The sequence below is a fragment of the Penicillium atrosanguineum genome (genome assembly GCF_028827265.1).
Source record: "Penicillium atrosanguineum strain IBT 20685 chromosome Unknown utg000004l_segment0_segment0, whole genome shotgun sequence".
NCBI lineage: Eukaryota > Fungi > Ascomycota > Eurotiomycetes > Eurotiales > Aspergillaceae > Penicillium > Penicillium atrosanguineum.
Genome location: NW_026623136.1, coordinates 2,025,350 through 2,040,545, shown reverse-complemented (window position 1 = coordinate 2,040,545; position 15,196 = coordinate 2,025,350). Strand labels below are relative to the sequence as shown.

The 15,196-nt window shown below is 50.6% G+C and overlaps 6 protein-coding genes across 6 annotated transcripts; 3 read left to right on the top strand and 3 right to left on the bottom strand.

Annotated features, from left to right (window-relative positions):
- Positions 1-168: 168 nt before the first annotated feature.
- N7443_006098 (WD40 repeat domain-containing protein) lies at positions 169-1,459 on the bottom strand (the record flags this gene model as incomplete). The annotated part of the gene is made up of 2 exons (XM_056886154.1): positions 169-1,048; positions 1,104-1,459. 2 exons carry the CDS (start codon positions 1,457-1,459, stop codon positions 169-171), a joined length of 1,236 nt encoding a protein of 411 aa, XP_056741602.1.
- A 424-nt stretch (positions 1,460-1,883) lies between these two features.
- On the bottom strand, positions 1,884-2,891 carry N7443_006097 (uncharacterized protein; the record flags this gene model as incomplete). The annotated part of the gene is made up of 2 exons (XM_056886153.1): positions 1,884-2,485; positions 2,576-2,891. The coding sequence occupies 2 exons, from the start codon at positions 2,889-2,891 to the stop codon at positions 1,884-1,886; spliced, it is 918 nt and encodes a 305-aa protein (XP_056741601.1).
- A 614-nt stretch (positions 2,892-3,505) lies between these two features.
- N7443_006096 (alpha/beta hydrolase) lies at positions 3,506-4,794 on the top strand (the record flags this gene model as incomplete). Its single annotated transcript, XM_056886152.1, has 2 exons — positions 3,506-3,912; positions 3,975-4,794. 2 exons carry the CDS (start codon positions 3,506-3,508, stop codon positions 4,792-4,794), a joined length of 1,227 nt encoding a protein of 408 aa, XP_056741600.1.
- A 114-nt stretch (positions 4,795-4,908) lies between these two features.
- Positions 4,909-5,206, bottom strand: N7443_006095 (uncharacterized protein; the record flags this gene model as incomplete). Its single annotated transcript, XM_056886151.1, has 2 exons — positions 4,909-5,122; positions 5,178-5,206. 2 exons carry the CDS (start codon positions 5,204-5,206, stop codon positions 4,909-4,911), a joined length of 243 nt encoding a protein of 80 aa, XP_056741599.1.
- A 5,139-nt stretch (positions 5,207-10,345) lies between these two features.
- Positions 10,346-11,290, top strand: N7443_006094 (uncharacterized protein; the record flags this gene model as incomplete). Its single annotated transcript, XM_056886150.1, has 1 exon — positions 10,346-11,290. One exon carries the CDS (start codon positions 10,346-10,348, stop codon positions 11,288-11,290), a length of 945 nt encoding a protein of 314 aa, XP_056741598.1.
- A 1,095-nt stretch (positions 11,291-12,385) lies between these two features.
- N7443_006093 (uncharacterized protein) lies at positions 12,386-14,528 on the top strand (the record flags this gene model as incomplete). Its single annotated transcript, XM_056886149.1, has 3 exons — positions 12,386-12,530; positions 12,582-12,832; positions 12,894-14,528. The coding sequence occupies 3 exons, from the start codon at positions 12,386-12,388 to the stop codon at positions 14,526-14,528; spliced, it is 2,031 nt and encodes a 676-aa protein (XP_056741597.1).
- Positions 14,529-15,196: the final 668 nt, after the last annotated feature.

The window sequence follows — 15,196 nt, the reverse complement described above, 5'->3', positions numbered from 1 at the left end:
CAGCATGAATAAGCATCCGCGGATATAGATTTGCCTGGCCTCGGATGTGATTTCAACTTTGCATTGGATTATTGAAATGGAATGTCGTAAAATCTAATTGTTATGTTGATATTGATGTGGATATTTTGTTTGCAGACATGGGTATCGATAAAATCCTGCACATATGGCTCAGTCCATATCAGCGAAGGCCATGACATGCTGTCCACCGTCCTTGCGACTGGCCTTCTTTCGCTTCTTGCGGTCATTCTTGTCCTCCTGTTTCGTCTTCTGCTTCTCTTGCTCGCTATCGGAGTCATCATCACTGTCATCGCTATCTCCAAGCATATGCTTTCCACCAATGCCATCTCCAGCGCCCGCGCCCGCAGCCTCATGCCAAACCTTAACGATTTGTCCACCGCCAGTGAACATGCGGCCTTCAACATCGAAGCCCAAGCCCACAACGCCCTCGGTCTCGTCGTGCATCACCTCCGACACAACCTTATTGGCTCCGATGCTCACCAACTTGACCATACCGTTGCCGAGACCGGTCGCGAGCATCTTGCCATAGCCCAGCTCATCCGGCACAACCGCCATGGTCTCGATAGACTCGCCGCCTTCTGCGTCACGCGCAACGTAGATACGCTCGTCCTGGTCATCCCAAACACCCTTCTCCCACAATGTCAGGACACCGCTGGCACCACCCACGATAACCTTCTCACCACGGCTGGTACCGCTGCTTGGAAGACCACCAATGTAAGCCGAGCTGATCAGCTCTTCCGCCTGATCTTCACTGCGCACCATGACACCCCGTCGCAGATCTGTCACGGCTAAAGTTGTACCGCCCGTGGTGACCCATTGCTTGCTGAAACCAGAAGTACTAGTATCCGAGGCGGGCAGAGGCGTCAAAGAGGAGACGTAGTCATCGTGGGGGTGGTGCGACTGCTCAGGGCGCGCCGACACCTTAGAATAGGGAATTCGTAGATCGTAGAGGTGCAGCGCACTAGAGTCCGTAGCAATTAGAAGAGTCTGAGGAGAAAGCGCATGAATAACAGTCGGCGCATCGATAGATCTGCAGCAAAATAAATCAGCCAATTGTCGCAAAGCGTCAGTCGCAGAGCTCGTACCCGTCCTTCTCATACGGAATGACAATCTTGTTCGACACAACACCAGACTCTGAGTTGGCAATTTTCACCAAGCCGTCCGTGCCAGCGGAGTACAGCGTTTCGCCGTCAATGCCAAAGCCAAGAGTACGACAGCTGCCCTTGTGTCGGCGCGTCCTCCACATAGTGTCGATGTGGCCCTTTCCATTGCGCGAGGAATTTGACGCAGCATCGTCTTCATTGTCACTCTCTTCCACGGGGAGTCGGAAGGTTTGGACATGGCCTGTCGCAAGGCCGACCGACACCACGGGTTCGTTAGGGTGGAGGGCCTGACTGAACAAGTCCGAGGACAGCGGGATGGTGCAGACCGTGTCGAACATGGTTGCTGGGTATGGAAGGTCTAAAGACCGCTCTACAATAGAGGTCGAGGGAATTGAGGGTCAATTGCAGAGCTCAGAGAATGCCGTGAGCTTTCGAGGTGGGTGCCGTTTTTTTCGGGCGGCCCGAGAATCTTCCGCCTTTGGTTTGATGATGTCAATTGAGCCTCCGACCTTAATTTCCAACTCGACGCTTAACTATTTAAAGTATGAAATTGAAATTGAGAATAAGAATGGGAATTGATTTGAGAGCCTATCTCTTGAGAAAATGAAGGTTATATCGAATAAATAGAAATGGGCATTTATCAGGACACAGTCAACGTCTCGATTTCTGACCAATTGAGTGCAAATAGTCCGCGTCGCTGGTTTATTCTTCAGGAAATGAAGATGTTACAGCGATTCTGAAATCATCATCGAAGGTGAATTCTTACGAAGAGTAAGTCGATCCAATCGGGCCGACCGTGATATTGGAGAATGCCAAGGTGTAAGACGCATCGCTCGACTCAATAGTGTCCAGCGCACCAGAGGTTTTAGCGCAAGTACCACGATCAACACCGAGGCCCAAAACAGTGGCGTTGGTTGAGTATTCACTGTCGAGCCACAGCATGTCGGAGTAGTGGTCATCCCACAAGCTCATGACCAGGACTATATCATTTTCCATGGCGGTGCTCATACCGGAGAGACCGCCGTCAGCATCCATGGACACGAAGTATAGAGCCTCGTACAGACCATATCTGAGGTTGGAAACATCCACATCAAAGGAGAACTCCTGGTTGAGCAGCCTGAACATCTGGTAGGTGTTCTCATCCTCCATCAGATACAGACAAGGACCGATGTTGGATCGAGTGACGAAGGTCAGGGAGAAGGCATCGATATCGGTAGTCACAACGTAGGTGAGCTCGTAGTCTGCGCCGTTCACAGCACAGTTAGTCGCGCAGGTCGCGGCGTCGGGGCAGAGGGTCGTATCCAACTTGAAAATCGTGAAATCGTAGATAGTTGGTAAATTAATTACGAAATGATTCCAAACCGCTTAGAAAACAATCAATTCAACAATCTTGTTTAGCGTGCTTGCTCGTCACCTGAGCAACCTTTCACAAGGCTCCGCCGATGAAACCTCACTTAGAGCCTCAAACATGTCTCCATCGTCCGTGTGAGGTGAATGTGCCATATTCGTCATCCGCTGTTCGATTGAAGAACGTCGCGGCAACCCCCCACTAGAAGTTCTCTCGATGGGCTCCCGATCCGATACTTCGCTGAGAGCGCTGAATGGGTCTCTGTCACTATCATCGTCTTGCTGTTGCGGGTGTGGTGATTTGATTGGAGAAGAGTCAGTTGCGCGGGTTTGGGCACTTGGTGCGGACTGCGTAGACTTGTCGCTCTTTTTTGTGTGGAAAATGGCAGCACAGGAAGCTTTGGTCTTCTCCATGAATGCCATATTTTCTGCTGGGGTGCCGTTGAGAAATTCAAAAGCTCATCCTAACGGTTAGTGATGTCAGGCGTGAACCGCACACGTCATTGGTGAACCAATCAAATACCATTCACGGATCTCGGAATATTGCAATCAATAGGATCTCATCAATCATCATCGAACAAGGGTCGGTGATCTAAACTAGTTCAAACTAATTCAAACTAGTACAAATGAACATCTCAGGGTTCACGGGCCTTAGTTACCCTGACGGCTAATCAGACCTCGAGAAATGCGGGTATACTATACTGCCTATTCATTCCTTCATTCAACCCTTCGAGGTAGGTTTCTTCCTTTAACCCTAGCCCATTTCCACATCAGTCAAACCGAGCTCCTTCTTCTTTTGCCTGTAAGGCGTAGATCAGAGGCTGTAAAAACATATGGTACCTGGTGACGGTCTCCGACACGGGCTTATCAGCTTATCAGCTTATCAGCCGGGCCTCGGTCTGTTTCCTTCTTCCAACTCGCAACTTAGGCGACAGTATATCCAGCCTCTGTTCCACCACGGCTTCTAAACACATTCTAAACACATCTCTGCCCTTTACCACCACTTGACTCCCTTCAGTGGGCAAACGGGAGCAACCATGGCGCTATACCATCAAACCGTGGATTTCCTCACAGACTCCTGGGCCAACCAGCGCACACAACTGCCCTTGTTGGCAGTCACCGGAGCTTCCTTTACGCTCGGTCTCCTGCTTCGAACGATGTTCAGCCGCGGCGAGCTCACCGCGACCATCCTCCCTTCACCCCGCACTCGACTGTTGGCCGGCCTGTCGGAAGAAGAGAACCGCAAACTGCCCCTCCCCAACGACGTGCTTCCTGGGGCGCGCGATGTTGCCAGTCCGTACGGTTCGATCCGGGTATATGAATGGGGTCGTGAGGATGGTCCGAAGGTGCTGTTGGTGCATGGCATCACTACGCCCTGTATCGCGCTCGGTGGGGTAGCCCATGCGCTAGTGGACCGGGGTTGCCGAGTTATGCTCTTCGACCTGTATGTTCTGCCCACGTCTATTAATTATACTGTAGAACACTTGCTGATGAGATATCACGTAGATTTGGAAGAGGATACTCTGACTGCCCGGCCGATCTCCCCCAGGATGATCGGCTTTTCGCGACGCAGATCATGCTGGCTCTGACTTCGTCACCCATCGCTTGGACTGGGGCCGAATCGGGCAAGTTCAGTATGGTCGGTTACTCGCTCGGTGGTGGTATCGCGGCTGCTTTTGCGTCATTCTTCCCGCATCTGCTGTCGTCTTTGGTGCTCCTGGCACCTTCTGGTCTGGTTCGCGACTCGCAGATTAGTTTTCAAAGTCGCCTTCTGTATTCACGAGGCTTGATGCCGGAAAATCTTCTTGGTCATCTCGTTGGCCGTCGCTTGCGAGCTGGTCCCCTGGTGTCCCCCAAGCCGAAGAACCACAAACTCAACGCCGCCGACGCGCTCACGGAGGAGCTTCCATCGCAGGGCGCAGCCGAGATCCAGATTCTTTCACGGGAATATCCGCACATTAACATCCCATCTGCCGTGGCATGGCAGGTGAACAACCACTTGGGCTTTGTCCACGCGTTCATGTCGAGCATGCGTCATGGTCCCATTCTGGGCCAGCGTCAGTGGAGCACTTGGGCGCGGCTGGGAGAGTACCTGAGTGCCCAGAACAGTCTCGCGTCAGGCAACCAGGGCGCACCGGGTCTTCCGAGTGACAAAGTCCACATCCTGTGTGGCAATACCGATGCGATCATCATCAAGGACGAACTTGTCTCTGACGCCACTGCCGCCCTTGGCGGGAACGCGATCTTCAAGTTTTACGAAGCAGGCCATGAATTCCCCAGCACCAAGTATGAAGAGGTTGCGTCATATATCTCGAAATTACTTTGAAGGCTTGCTTAATGAAGGTCCACGTCGGTGGTTGGTATTTGATACAGGATAGACTTAGTACATAGATGAATGGGACGCTTTCTTTATACAGTTTCAGGTTTGGTTTGATCGCCTTCAATTCCTCTTGTTCATGATTTGATCCATTGCGTTGAGTTGATTTGAGAGGCCCCGGAGATGTGTTGACCTTTCCGGAATTCGAGCACCGGCGAAGTAAGGGACCTCTGCTGCTGGGGCTCGGGCGAAGTTGTCAACACTGCTGCCGTTTGTACGTGGTACTTGGGCGACGTTGTTTTGGCTGAGAGCATTGTTTCCAGAACCGTTTTGTTGGCTAGATAATCATGTGAGCACTCCTTCGGTCATCTTCAAAGTAAATACTAGCGTACCTTGTGGAAGATGGCTCTGGGATAGACATTGTAGAAACTTGAAGTGTCGACTCGGTAGAGTGGTTGTGAATTGAGATGCTGATCTTGATGAAAATGTCGAATGGTGGAATTGATGGCTTATAGATGAAGCTTTACGAAGCTATCAAAGCCAATAACTTGAAATGATGATGCTTGAGATGATGAAACAATGAATGTTGATGCGAGATGAGACAGCAGGAACCCTCGAGCTATATATGCCATAAGAATGCTCGGCTATGCTGGGGGGAAAGGCATGCTCCGACACACGCGAGCTCGACAGGAGCTTGCATCGTGGCCCACATGGAAAGATTAGGAGCTAAGCGAAGAAAGGAATGGAGGAAAAGATCTTCAGTTCGCAACGACTCCACCAGACCCGGTGACACCATTCCACCATCAGACTCAAGCGTGAGCCGTAGTCCGCATGAACCAGTTCCGGCACTGGAATTCCTTTCGGCCGCTAATCCCCAAAGGAACTGATTGAAAAAGGCACATACCCGCCAACCCACGTAGAACAGGCGACCTGAGGGATACGATTGGCTTACTGCAGAGGAACTGGGGCTGGAGGCAGGTACAGATGCGTCAAGGACCCCGAGTGGATCACGATCACCGAAGAGGACCGAGCCAGAAAATCCACTCAGGGCTTTTTTATTATTATCATTTTTCTTCCAAGGGCTCAAGGGCACATGGTGAGCCACATGTTTCAGCGCGGGAAATATCCAGATGCGGTAAAAAGACCGTGGAATGAGCCAAGGGGGATGCATATATGCGGGTTTACGCATGTTAGACGTTGGATCTACAGTGAGAGATCGAACAAGGGCAGGGAAGGAAGGGTAACGTCATCCAGCTGGGGGTAAGCGTTCTAGACTGTGGACCGATGCACATCACGCTTGGCGGCAAATGCGCTTTGCAAGCGGAATCTCGCGTGGGTGCGAAAGCTTCACAAAGGCTGAAACAATGTCGTGGGACCAACGTGGGAGATCACATGGAGATCACGCATTGGTCCATGGGGCCTACGGAGTACAGGGAGGGAAAAAAAAAGAAAAAGAAAAAAGGGTACGATGCATTCTCCCGGCCACGCGTGAAGTATCCTATGTTTTTCTATTCCCTTTCTCAGGGTGAATATCTATGATGGAAGACGTGGCTATCGTCTATCGTCTACAGATGCAGAAGATGCAATTGCAAGTCCATACCAGCCACGTCCGAAGCCTTACGAGTCATCCCGCATAGCCATAATGCCCAGGTGCTCGGAATGCTATGACCTCGATGGATCAGGAAACAGACGATCGTCCACGCGAACGCCTTGTTTCAGAGTCGTTCAAGGGTCCAAACTCCGAATAAAGGGGGTCACGTGTATCTACTCCTATCTCGTTGCTGGGTGTTTCGTACCCCCATTATCCATACATATGACGAGTCCAGCCAGAGCTTCCGGAAGTGGTAGGCATCGGCATACGCTTGGTTACCCAACGCGCCACGGTGGTGGCACCTGGATCTTATGGGCCGTACCGCTCTAGGTCTGAACCACTCCCATTGCATTGTTTACGAGACATTTAGATCGATTTATATCTCATGTGGCTCAGCTGGTCATGTTGAACACGAGATTTCGACCGGAAATAGATATCCTTCTTCCCAACAGGCCTGATTCAGAATATACCTCATTCTTGGGCTATACGGACTGCGCCTCGGCCGAGCCGCAAATCACTGGTAAGGCCCGCGTGCAGGAGGCTAGGTTAGGTATGCAAGATTAATTTCGCGTTGGGTCAAGAACCAGCCCTGGAGCCCGGGGACCTGCAAAGCCACAAAAGCCATATGGACCCGGCGTTTCAGATAATAAGGTTGCTTTTCCCACGCGTGCCCAGGGGCCTCATTCCAGCCTTCCTTAGCGAGCAATGTTTGACGACGTTGCGGGGCCACCGCGAGGATATGCAAGGCACACGCCTGGTCCGAGCTGTGGAATCCCAGCAACCTTATCTCCGCTCGTTATTCGTTATTCGGCACCAGCTGGGCCGAGCGTCGATCCTTCTGGAGGCGTTAGTGGGGAGTGGTTCATACGGGGCCGCAAGCTGATCCGTTCAGCTGATGTAGGCTTTTGTGAATGAGGTCTTAGGTGTGAGGGTATTCCAGGTGACGTCTCTATGCACCTGGCCCCCCCCCCCCCCCTATTTTTGGAATCTGGATTTGAATAGAAGAGAAACCTTGCAGATGGAGACGATAGCTCCCCCTGATTATGATCCCACGGAGTAATAATTAATTAGTTCGCTGAATTTAGCGCAATCCACCTATCACACCACGAGCAACGACCTAAAATGATCGTGCGCAGGGGTAGCTCGTCAGTAGTTCACAGGGTTGTCGATCAGACGAGGTAATGATCACCCACACCCCTTGGACGTTAGCCCGAGTTGTAAATCTTGAACACAGTCTGAAACGTACTTTAACGGCATCACGGCACCGCTACCGAAGAGCCGCTGCACCCTGTGGCCCATGCAACGTTCATCTAGCCGCAATACCAAGACCAAGACCTAGTCTGCGACCGCAATCCGGGAAGAACTACGCTTCCCCGATAATCGTGCAGCGCAAGCCCGACAATACCAGAATAGTGCTCATGCAGTTTCAGAATTCCATCACTACCGGAAAGAGTACCTACCCCCGAGACTGGGCTGAAGTATGGGGAACAGAAAATAGAAAGTCGGTAATCTGAATTAATGAAATGAGATTTGAACAAAACCCCCCTCGAGTTCGGAACGAACACTCCTAAATCCGGCGAACCCTGGCCAGTCACCCTGCAAGGCCCTGGAATGAACGTATTTGTAATACGAGATGGCATCCCCTTCCAAACATAGAACACTGAGAATCGCAATATCCCGCACTGCTGACTTGAACAGGGCTGAAATCCATTTGGACGCTGCTCTGGGGCTGTTACGCGAATCAAGGGGTGTGGCGCAGCGCGATCGCGATGGCGCGTCGATTGCACGTCGGTTTATCTTTCCCCGGCGTAGAGCAGATCGCTTCTTATTATTGTTTTATTATTTTTAATTTATCACTCAATTTCACGAATCCCTGCGGCGCGGCTAGCGTAGGTTCATGCTGACCCGGGCTCCTGGGACGTGGATCTCGATGCTCCAAGGTTTGGGGAAGTCTGTTAGCTTGAAACGTTAGCTTGACGCTATAAAAGAAAGTTGACAGCTCATATCATGATAGATTTGGGGTCTGGGAGCCTCTTTGGGATCGACGTTGGGGCACGGCCTGAAGAGGCAACCTAAGGGGGGACATTAACCGTGATGATCATTCAAAGGAAAATGATCTACATTCGAGGTGGTCGTGCAAAGGTGCGCGGCCAGGCAAGGAAAAGACGAAACGGATGTGCAAGTCAGCTCGTTGCTCCTGCAACGTGCCCGAGGGTAGGCTGGACGTCTTGGCTGTCGACGCGGCTATCACTCCAGGGATCAGAAGAATTCTCTTGGATGCGTACGTGTGATGCTGCCCTTTTTTACATGGCCAAGACTCGGTTGCTCCCGATGCTACCTGCAATATTTTGCGCTTCTTTTATCTCAAGAAGAATCAATTCATGGTGCGATGCAAAGCAAATGATGGCAATATTGGGTATCAAAATTAATCCGAAAACGAGAGCAAGCTTCAACATGTATTCCATGTTCACGTCAACCTAGTCGCTAATCAAGACTCACAGTCCCCCTGCTCTGTTCCCGTGACATTTCCAAGAACTGCAAACTTGTTCGGATGAATATAGCACCGTGGCAATATCTTCAATGTTTTAGCACTGGAATCGGGATGTTAATGATCGGGCGCACATACAAAGGAGGAAGGAGAAACAGAACGACCAACACAGGGGCATTACTGTCGCTCCACATCCAGTTCGACACCATGACAGGGACGTATGACCCGACAAATAATGTTGAGCAACAGTCGAGGAGCATAGTGATTGCCAGCCATGGCTGTTTACCCGCGAACCGCAGGCCGCCGTCCGTAAGGGACCATAACGCCGGGATGAGGAACTGGAGGAGTGTGAGTCGCCCGGATGAATAGGAAGAGGTTCAAAGAAAGAGGGCAATACCACGAGTGCAAAGTTATCTTGAGTCGCTACAGCATAGGAGATGGTCGCAAAAACGAGAGAACAGAAGGATATGGCTCGGAAGTTGACGTGCCCCCTCTGCCACGCGTCCCCGAAATCCGTGGGGAACCAGAACGACATGGCTGGCGCCAAGGAGATGTACTGGTGATGTTCCCAGGCGCCTCGGCGTCAGGCGGAAGTGATGAGACGAGAAGGGGTGGACTGAAGGGAGTCGTCAGGCACTCGTTGACGGTAAATAGTCAGGTCCAGATATCCGACGGCCAATGACAAATGTGACGGCCCCCACGCGGAACTCAGCCCTGCGAGACTCTCCCCTCATTTCTCCCCTCTTGACCCTTGAAAATGCGTTTTGGGAGTCAGTGAGTCTTTTCTAAAAATTATTAGATAAACTATTTAGATCAAACTTGTACACTTCTCTTGATGGCTGATATGCGCCAAGGTCTTAGTGCAGCCCGAGCACTAATTTCGCCTAATTTTGATCGGGTGGTCCCAAGGTGGTTATTTCGAAGAAGCCAAATCTCGAATTTCAAGATTGCGATACAACCATTTAGTTCTCAAAATCCTAGTCGGGATCCAATCTTCAAAATTCACAAGTTTGAGGCAAGACTATCAGAGACACATTCCAAGGTACAGTAGACCTTGACAGGTGCCACGGGTGGATCTACCACTCCACCAACATTCAAAGCTAAGGCTAGAACTGTCAAGTTTATTTGCATACCTCCTGCAAAGTCAATATAGAGGCTCAACATGAACTATCCGGAAGTCGAGGTACCCGCATCAACGATCTCGCCCAATGTCGATAATCGCGATCGCGACCGCCACCCACCTCATATGGCGATCAATGACGTAGCCGCGCCGATGCACAGTAAGATCGCCAGCGCAAAACCGGATGGAAGGAATGTTCTGTCATTAGGTCCTATATCCTAAGGCATGATTCCCCTGCCTCTGACTTCATTTTCAACCGGAAACTCACTTTACAACCTTGGAACTACGACTGAGCTAACGCCGATACCTCCCTGGTCTGATCGCATGCGACATCGCTCGCCCTTCCGTTCCTCACCCGGTCATGGGGTTGCAATATGTCCACCACAAAGTGATCGCAGCATTCCTTCGCAGTCTTGTTCGGCCTCGACTTCACCTTAATCCAAAGCCGGATGAAGTTGTGTCGATACCGATTCGAGATGCCGGTCAATCCATCAAAGCCAACATCTACAAACCTAGCACCGAGAAGCAGAAGCCCAGTCCGGTGTTAGTGAACTTCTGTGGCAGTGGATTTGTGCTTCCCACGTTCGGAAATGACGATGAGTTCTGTCGCTATATTGCCGACCATACCGATTACACAGTGATCGATGTGCAATATCGTCTCGCCCCAGAACACATCTTCCCCGCAGCCTTCCAAGACGCCGAGGACGTCGTGAAATGGGTTAGGTCACAACCAGAACGTTTCGACATCGATTGTCTATCGCTCTCAGGCTTCAGTTCCGGAGCAAACATTGCGCTCGCGGTGTCCTCATCGTCTGCAATTTTCTCGCTGGAGAACCAGAATGACAATCCAGACGTCTTCCGTGCTGTCTTGTCCTTTTATGGTCCCACTGACTTGGCCCTGGAGACCCCAGATAAGACTATCGCCGATCCATCGAACTGGATCATGAGAAAGATCTTCCCGGGATTCTCGCGTCTTTGCCACAAGTGCTTTAACCCCGGCGTGGTCGACCCGGAAGATCCTCGAATGTCGCCTTCGTTCGTCGACCCCCTTAACTTCCCCGGGAATGTCTTGATCATCACCGCCGCTCAATGCGCATTTGCGCTCGAAGGAGAGGAGCTCGCGACCAAACTCGAGTCTGCAGGCAAATACGTGAAGTCTTGCAGAATGGACGACTGTGCGCATGGATGGGACAAAGAAGCGGTTAGGGGGACGTCGCAGTGCAAAGCAAAAGATGATGCCTATGCGATGGCAGTGGAAATGTTACAGCGAGGGAAGAACGAAGTAAAGACTTCCAACCCGAAGTGATTCGATACCCATTTTGTTTTTTGCTTTATATATTATATATTATTGTACCCCTAGCCCACTGGGGTTAATTAGACTGACACATCGTTCGACATAGACGATGTTTCTTGACTAAATGTGCCACCAGCTCACTTCTCGATATGGAGTCAACCATATTGACGCCGTAGTTCCGAATCTCCCGGTCGGCAACCAAATCTCATCCGAACAAGAGGTACAAATGAAACCAGTCAGCAGAGGGGTGTGAGGTAGCACATCAATAATTTGGGTCGGGTAGTCAAGTCAGAAGCATTTCTCGAAGCGCGTGCAGGAAATGCCTATTTGATAGGCTGGAGATGGGTCATAGTCTTGACCCCATAAGGCCGCGAGTGCAGTACAGTGGGGTGTCTAACAACGACCCATGACCAAGCTAAGTGTTGTTGAAGCGCTAAGAGGGTGCAGCATGGTAGACTTCTAAACAGCCTGCGTATACCAAGTCCCGATGCCGGTCACTAAGTAAACCAAGGATAGATAACAAAAATATGCTTTCCCCGCGGCATTCTCCCGAGCTCGGCGGAGACTGATGACTGAGTGAAAAGGCAGACTCGTAATCGAGCATGAACCGGGTGGGTGTTCAATCTATCATAGAATCAAGCAACGGGGCCCTGAAGAATATTAAATGATGCCATCGACACTACAGTACTGTCAAAGGGCATAGAGCGGACAACAAGAATTCCGCTCGAATGCATACGAGATACGAGTGGATTATTTCGTATGACAGGGGCTGATTTGAGACTAAACTGTGTCGGGAATAGCTGATCTTGGCATTGATCTTGTTACCAACCATAGCTCATAGATCTCTCGAACAGACTCCACCTGACGCGTGGGCAGTCGCCAAGAGTGGAGGAGGCTTTACCCACTTGGACATGAAGGCGCTCAGGGACCTCAGAATCCACGCAGAATCCACCTCAGCCCATTACGTCGCTTTTGCAAAGAAATAAGCGTCTGGCCGCGTGCAATCTTGCCCGATTTGGTCTAATTATCGAACTATCCGCCTGTGCAAATGTAATGACATCCAATAATATTCCAATTGATATTCGCACCGCTTTCCTTAAAAGCGGCATGGACCCCACGGCTCCTCTGCGATCTTCTTGTTCTGGGGGTTCGCCGCCAAACACTGGGAGAAGCGATGATCTCTTTCAATTAATTTCCCTTTCTCCTGAAGATGAGATTTTTCCCCTCCTAGTCACTCTTTACACACCACCATGTGGGCGTTTTTAGGCGCCCTGCTTTTTTTTTGCATGAGGGAGTTGCACAGCGTCAGGACAGCGACTTATTTTCTTTCGTGACCGTGAGTGTCTAAGTTTTGAATCCGTGTCTCTTCTTGGGTCTGACCAGTTCCAGCTCCCCGAGGTGCGCGCCTTGAAGTTCGACATTACTCACGTGGATCGTGAACGACAACTGCCCGGCTACTGGTTTGTCGCGCCTTATGGCCAAATCGAACCTGAGAATCCCACCCAGAAATACGAACAGTTCCAGATCGGACCGTATATATACGATAACGATGGTGTACGTTATCTCCCCCGCAAAGATCCTTGAGGCGCTGCGATAACTAATTGTGTTACTGTAGATGCTCGTCTGGGCGGGATCATCCATCACCGAAAACCGCAACGTTTTCGACTTTAAAGCGAACTGGAACATCGATGCCGAGCCACACCTTTCATTCATTCTCCAGCATGAATTCGACAACTCCGACCGCGGAAGTGGAGTCATTCTGAACAACAAATACGAATACGAACACCATGTCGGCGTAACCAATGATCTCGACGCATTTAATATGCATGAATTTAATATCTTGGATGGTGGCAAGACCGCTCTGGCGTGCACATACCGATCACAGCTGGTTAGCCTGGCCGACTTCGGCCGACCCTCAGAGGAGAGCTGGATTGTTACAGGTGGATTTGTGGAACTGGACGTTGAATCTGCGACAGTTCTCTTTGAATGGGACTCAGGCGATCATCTGTCCATTACCGACTCCGTCAAATTCCACCCCTGGGATGGCGCGCAAGGCGAGCCTGGAAACGACTACGTGCATATCAACGCAGTCGATAAGAACGCAGATGGCGATTATATTCTTTCCATGCGGTTCGCAAGCACCATCTACATGATCTCTGGCCAAGACGGCCATATCATGTGGCGACTGGGTGGAAGTGATTCAGCCTCGACCGACTTCGACCAGGACTTTACCTTCTCCAAGCAGCACGATGTCAAATTCGTCTCGTCGAACGGCACACACCACGTTATTTCATTTATGAACAACGCCTCAGATGAGTATGAGAATGAGGAGGATCTCTCTTCTGCTCTTTTCGTGGAACTTGACACTAGCGTGACTCCGATGACTGCTAGAGTTATCAAGCGCCTTGAGCGCCCGGATAGAGGTCTCACCCGACTCCGCGGAAACGTTCAACCGCTTCCCAACGGAAACACCTTTGTTGGATGGAGTCAGTGGGGCTACCACGCCGAGTATGCGCCAAATGGCGACACACTCATGTACGCGCAGTTTGCATCGGAGCGTTTCTCAAGCTACCGGTCCTACAAGTTTGACTGGATCGGTAGACCAACTACACCCCCCGACATGGTTACCTACGTCTATGGTGCCAATGATTTGGACATGATGACCATTATCCACATCAGCTGGAACGGTGCGACTGATGTAGCCGGATACAACTTCTATGCTCGGGCATTCGACCGCGGCGAGGATATCTTCATCGGCTACGTCAACAAGACCAGTTTCGAGACACTTTTCATAGGAGATGGGTACATGGACTGGATCTCCGCCGAAGCCATTGACAAAAACGGCAATGTTCTCGGCACCACTCCCCTGCAGCGCACAGAAGTACCGCCCGGCTGGAAAGCAGTTGGGTTCACAGGTTCATCATCAGGACCCATCCCAGACGATCCAGCGATCATCTCGACCTCAAAAGAAGGCGACAATTCTTACAGCGCAGGCTCGACTTCTGAAGACCGCAAGGGGATAATCTACGGCCAAACAAAAGCGGTCGCGGCCGCGGTTTACAAAGCCTACGAGATCATTCAAGTCTTGGGCGGAAGCTTGATCATCCTCTTAACCTTGTGCTGTACCGCCGGTATTGTATACGGTATCCGGCGTTTCCTCCGAGTGAGGAGATCACGCTCGTATCAGCATATTCCTTCAGAAGAAGGTCAGCCCGTTGAACAGATTCAACTTCGTTCGAGTGACGAGTGAGTCCGGGTCCTTACATTCTCTTTTCCTCCTTTTTTACCATGTACCTTTTAGCGTCAGTATACATACGTACCGGATAATGTCTGGCAACTATTACTATCAGTTATCTTCCATTCAGTCCACTTTAGGGAGTTCAATATTAGGATTAGAACGCTACGGTTGCGAAGTTCAAACGAATCTTTCTCTGGCCTTCTAAAACCACGGAAATGTCTACCGTGAATTGCAGAAAATATTTGCGAATTATAAGCACCATTTGAGTGGCAAACTCAAATGGTGCTTATACTATGTGCAAGGTTGACTTCGCTGGGAGTACCTTCAACGGCCAAATGGCTCCTGCATCGTACAGCAAACGTGACCAGGATGAGTCGATGGACGGGGATGATCCATGAAAGATTGAAAGTATATCCCCTCGACTCCTAATTTTGGATCGAACTAACCATATGCCTTCTTTTCCGGGTATTGAGCTGCTAGATGAGGAGGACGGGTGGCCTCCGTCGGACAACGTGGACTGGGAGGGCATGTTGAGCCCCATAGACACAAAGTTTGGGCATGCAGCAGATTCAAATTAAACGTCTTGACTCTACGTGCCAGATGTACTGGCGTGAGTACAAGTAGACCTTTCCTTATTACGTCTCTTATGTGTCTTGCAATTCATTTTATAGCACTTTGTT